Source organism: Etheostoma cragini, chromosome 13, assembly GCF_013103735.1.
Source record: "Etheostoma cragini isolate CJK2018 chromosome 13, CSU_Ecrag_1.0, whole genome shotgun sequence".
Classification (NCBI taxonomy): domain Eukaryota; kingdom Metazoa; phylum Chordata; class Actinopteri; order Perciformes; family Percidae; genus Etheostoma; species Etheostoma cragini.
This window is the reverse complement of record NC_048419.1, coordinates 10,126,085-10,131,962: the sequence shown is the minus strand read 5'-3', so window position 1 is coordinate 10,131,962 and position 5,878 is coordinate 10,126,085. Positions and strand designations below refer to the sequence as shown.

The 5,878-nt window shown below is 41.2% G+C and overlaps 1 protein-coding gene across 2 annotated transcripts in view; it reads left to right on the top strand.

Annotated features, from left to right (window-relative positions):
* The first annotated feature begins 365 nt into the window (after positions 1-365).
* Positions 366-5,878, top strand: part of nectin3b (nectin cell adhesion molecule 3b) — a 28,948-nt gene continuing 23,435 nt past the window's right edge. The window contains exon 1 of one of the 2 annotated variants that reach the window (XM_034890113.1): positions 366-578. In XM_034890113.1, coding sequence (XP_034746004.1) covers positions 500-578 — 79 coding nt within the window. In that variant the 5' untranslated portion in view covers positions 366-499. The remainder of the gene's footprint in view (positions 579-5,878) is intronic. The other variant, XM_034890112.1, reaches the window with a different exon arrangement.

Below are 5,878 nucleotides of genomic sequence, written 5' to 3'. Positions count from 1 at the left end.
AATTTGCACCAACAAAGGAAACAATTCTTCTTAATTAATTGGCCTAACTTTGCACCTAATTTAACTGGAAACCGGTACATGATTTCAAAACCTCCTGCTGACTGAGAGACAGGAACACAGGTCAAATATGTCTCCTTTATGGCAGCGGTAAAACCAAGTAGGCCTAGATGTATTTTCCCTGAGGAAAATTCAAATACAACGGAGAATAAAGTGATTTGATCAATCAAATGTATGTCGAGTTATCAACAAAGATGACGTAATGTGTATACTAATGGATCATTCCTCCAAGGGGATGTTGCTGTAAGCTCTCGACAAAATGACCGTTAACTTCCATTGTCAGGTGAGCTCCGGGTCTCCCCCCTCCTTGCTGTGTAGATGGTACAGTCCACATGCAGTTCGGAGTTGTTGCTGAGGAGGTTGCACTGTTCAGAACATACCGTTAAATTGGCATGCAGCCTACGCTTGCGTCCTGTAGCAGGATACTGCCCTGATTTCGAAAATGTTACCGTCTTATCACCGGAGTTACCTTGCACAGCAGGGTTGGGTTGCTTTATTTCACCTTTTGTGCAGTATTACAGGTGAGTCAGGAATTGTGTATGGTAGTTGTATTTGTTCTATTAACGTTACACAGAAGTTTGGGGAAAGAGCCGACTGTCTCATCTTGCAGAAATCTCAGCGAACGAGTCGGCAAAATTAGCTAGCTACCACCGTACGCTTTACGTATGGGGCATTTAAAGTTTCAAGTTTAGCAAGTTAAGCAGGTAAAGACGATAGGAAACTTGGTTACAAGTTAACTTTAACGCTTCGGAGTGCTAGCTAACCATCGCCACCGCCGCGGATGATGGTGCGACCCGAGGATGCCATAGAAACAGTCCATAGAAACCGCCGAGGAGGCGACAGGCAGTAATATTCAGATATCTATACCCAACCTACACTTGGGTCATTGCAGATTTAGTGGCAGCCATATTTGCTCCAGAAACATTTGCTATTAAATTAACATGGTTCCATGTGCCACGCTAGAGCTTCTTTTTCAAAATGTTGAGGAACTTGCATTTGTGTCATTAGAGAAAACCACCAAATGCCAGTACTGCACAGCTCGGGATGAGGGTCAGCCACCATGTGTCTACGGTGAAGCCTATACTCATTATGGTTTAATCAAGGTGTGAGCAATTAGCTAACTCCACCATGAAACACGCCAACTTTGTGCCTAGTGCTGTAACTTTAGTGCTGCTGCTGTATTAAAATTCTAAAAGCGAGGATTGGTCTCCCCTGTAGATAACTTCAAGTTAGCGCATGCGTGAAAAAGAAACCAGTGAAAATGTATGACTGAATGTGCCACAAAGGTCAAAATAATTTAAGTATTTTGAATACACAAATGAAATGACAAGATTTTATTATGTGTGACACACACAACCAGGCTATAAAAAATTCCCTGAACAAAATACAGAGTTTGGGAAAATGAAATTCACATCAAATGTAAAACTTTGCTTTGCTCAGAGACCAGCATTAGTTGAATACCCTGTCTTTGCAGGCAGGTACACCAATGTGCCAGACAGTTGGTCCGTCCCTATGCTATTATCTTAATATATTTCTCTTGCTTTGTCCAAAGGCAGGAAAACAACCCCTAATATGTAGAGTAGAACATTTTCAGTGTACAGTTAAATGCACGTAACACATAAACCTTCACAGCTGGGAGGTTCTGGGTCAGAATCCAGGTCGTTCCAGGCCTTTTTGTTTGGAGTTTGTAATTTCTCCCCATGTTTACGTGGGTTTCCTTGCAAACAAAAAGGGTGCTCTGGTTCCCCCCCCCCACCATCAAAAACATGTACTAGGTTCTCCAGTCAGTGCCCTTGATCAAGTCAGTGGCTCAGATCTGGAGTTGGTCTCTGGGGTGCTGTAAATGGCTGCCCACTGCTCCCTTGAGGAATGGGTTATATGCAAAGAATGAATTCTGCTGTGTGTATTTGTATTAAGTACCTTTTATTACCTTAACACTACCACAAACTACATTCAGAAACCACTGCAGAGTGAAGTTTGTTGCAGGGCTGTTGGATTCTATTACTTTGGAAAGTGTTTTTTGTCTTTCACTTGATCTCATTGATAGTTTTTCTTACTCAACATTGGCTGTATTAAGCCACAAAACTAACATGTATGTAATTCTAGTCTGGAATTAGCCAATCATCTTTATATCACGCTTGCAGCTTGTCCACAATATTGGCTTCTCTTCACTGGTTAATGGTCAAATATAGAATAGATTTTTAGGTAATGTGAATTTTTTTTTTTTTTCAAGGCATTACATGAATTGGCCTCTTTATATATTGCTGATCTCCTTACCCTACACCACTCTTCCAGGAACCTAAGATTGTCCAATCAGTTCCGTTTAGCCCTGAGACTTTGAACATTAGGTCCTCCTCCTACATTTTTAGTGTACAGTTATATGCAACACATGGTGGCCCAATGGTTAGCACTTCTGCCTCACAGCTAGAAGGTTCTGGGTTAAAATCCAGGTCGTCCCAGTTCTTTCTGAGTTTGTATGTTCTCCATGTTTGTGTGGGTTTCCTTGCAAACAAAATGGGTGCTCTGGTTTGCCCCACCATCAAAACACATCTTGATTCTTTGGCGCATGATTTAGTTTCCTGGGATGTTGATTGTGTCTATATTTTTATTGTCTTCCTTTTGTTTTTATAATATAACTTTGTATGGCACTTAATTCAGCCTAGGTTGTTTTTAAATGTGTGCTATAAATAAATTAACTTGACATAATCACATCAGAGTAGCCTTGTACATTAGTGTCTCAGCAGTAGCTCGATCAACTGGCCAATGAAAAAGAAGCCGTCGTATTGCCAGGATACTTGTGTACCCAGCACTCTACCATTGCTTTATGTTGTAGTGGGCATCTCTTGCCACTTGACAGTGTGTGGAAAGAAGAGAAGCTCTGGGCTACTAGGACTAAACCCATGGATGAATCCATACTCTTTTGTTAAAGACTTGATGTGAAACACAAGTAGAGTGACCCAGACACCCTCTATTACATTAGTAATGTACTGCATGTTCTGACATGTTACCAGGATCCCAAAGTTTATTCCTTCAGACGTCTACTTCCTTCAGAGAGTTGAAGTTAAGGAGCAGAGACAGGTGCCCATTTGTCTGCCTTCTGTTTAAGTCTGCTGTGCAATGCAATGAGGAGTTTGACCTTGTGTTTTTTTTAAAATGCAGAATCGATGAACGCACCTTCACAGCTAATACATGTCCCAACCTTAAAGAGGAACACAAATACTTGTCAGGTCAATGCTTAACTGACAAATGTACACAATATCTTCAGCTTCCAAAGTTCTTATTTTAGCAAACTATTTCCTGCTTACACATCTAGCACACTTGAAGCAACTAGGGATGCACATTTCTTTTGACAGTTTGTTGCCTGAACAAGCAATTATTGATTAATCGTTAATTTGCATCAATCATTTTTCGCTGTTTTTACTGCAGCTGCTGTGTTGCTTCTTTTAACAAAATATACAGTACAGGCCAAACGTTTGGAACCACCTTCTCATTCATTTACAATTCAATTTACATTGTAGATAATCACTAAAAACATCAAAACTATTAATGACCACATTTGCAATTGTGTACTTAACAAAAAAGTGAGATAACTGAAAACATGTCTTCTAGTGTTTTCAAAATGCCCCCCCTTGCTCTGAGTACTGCTCTGCATACTCTTAGCATTCTCTTGCTGAGCTTCAAGAGGTAGTCACCTGAAATGGTTTCCCAACAGTCTTGAAGGAGTTCCCAGAGATGCTCAGCACTTGTTGGCCCTTTTGCCTTCACTCTGCGGTCCCGCTCTCCCCAAACCCATCTCGATTGGGTTCAGGTCCGGTGACTGTGGAGGCGCAGCACTCATCACTCTCCTTCTTGGTCAAATAGCACTTACACAGCCTGGAGGTGTGTTTGGGGTCATCGTCCTGTTGAAAAATAAATGATGGTCCAACTAAATGCAAACTGGATGAGATGGCATGCTGCTGCTGCAGGATGCTGTGGTAGCCATGTTGGTTCAGTATGCCTTCAATTTTGAATAAATCCCCAACATTGTCACCAGCAAAGCTCCCCCACACCATCACACCTCCTCCTCCATGCTTCACATCGGGAACCAGGCATGTAGAATCCATCTGGTCACCTTTTTTTGTTGCGCAAAGACACTGCAGTTGGAACAAAAACATCTCAAACATGGACTCATCAGACCAAAGCACGGATTTACACTGGTCTTATGTCCATTCCTTGTGTTTCTTGGCTCAGTCAAAGCTCTTCTGCTTGTTGCCGCTCCTTAGCAGGGGTTTCCTAGCTGTTAACTGTTGTTCTAGAGATGGGTCTGCTGCTAGAACTCTGTGGTATTCAATCTGGTCTCTAATCTGAGCTGCTGTTAACTTACAATTTCTGAGGCTGGTGATTCAGATGAAATTATCCTCAGCAGCAGGGGTGACTCTTGGTCTTCCTTTCCTGGGACGGTCCTCATGTGAGCCAGTTTTGTTGGAGCGCTTGATGGTTTTTGCAACTGCATTTGGGGACACAATCAAAGTTTTTCCCAATTTTCCGGACTGACTGGCCATCATTTCTTAAAGTAATGATGGGCTCTTAAGCCTAAGCTCATTGAGAGAACACCAAGGGTTTGCAGCGCTGTAAAAGAAGTAATGGGTGGCTACTTTGAAGAAACTATAAGACCTGTTTTCAGTTATTTCACACTTTTTTGTTAAGTACATAATTCCACATGTGTTCATTCATAGTTTTGATGCCTTCAGTGATAATCTACAATGTAAATAGTCATGAAAATAAAGAGAATGCATTGAATGAGAATATGGTTCCAAACTTTTGGCCTGTACTGTATGTTCAAACTCGCTGTATGTGCACATGAGTATTTCTGCCGTCCAGTTTGTTTGTGGTTGTTGCCCTGGTGAATCGTAGTGTCCATTCACGCTGCCTTTTATTGTGGTGCACACGCTTAACTCTGAGTGAACCTACTCTGAGTAGATTGAACCAACTCAAATCTGTTCGGCGGTCACCAAACACACATGGAACTCAGTCTGATTGAAGGAAAAGGCTTTACCCAGTGGCCCTACCGCTAAACAAAATCAAATACACATTTTCTGACGAGTAGGTTTTCTGCATTATTGGTTAATATATTTCTAACCAGTTAAATTAACATTCATTAATTGTCATTAACATCGTTAGGACCAATGCCAGCATCTAGCATTTGGACTTTTCACAGGTTGATGAGAACAGCTCAGATTAAACCATATGTAAATGTGCTTGCCTTAAAACAATATTTTATACGGTTTGCTAGCACAGGCGGAAAAATAACTTTTTTAAAACCCTAACATGAAACACTTGCAAAGCAATATTTTGGTAGTATTAAAGTTAAGAGCTGAAATTTGTACTATGTCAGGTAATATTGTGCATTTCTGGCTACTTCCTTTTTATAGGTTCATTAGTGACATTAAAAAACACAATGCAGCCGAATTTTCCATTTTCATGTAGTAGAAATGATTAGTGTGCCTACACGTTGGCATTAGTGCCTTCTGCAGTTGGCTAGAAATGCATATTGCATCACCCTTGTTCACTTCTACCTTTTGTGCAGTTGATCAAGCCAAAACGTTGATTTGAAGGTGTGATACGCCAGACTGTCAAATGAGCATACAACCATTTTCTGTCATGCTCTGTAAAGCTGGCTCTGCCACTTCCACCATTTATGTTCTGAATTTCACTTTTAACAAGACATGATGCCCTCTGGCAAGACACACACATTAATACACATGCTGCCACATAAGTGTGTGTGTGTGTGTGTGTGTGTGTGTGTGTGTGTGTGTGTGTGTGTGTGTGTGTGTGTGTGTGT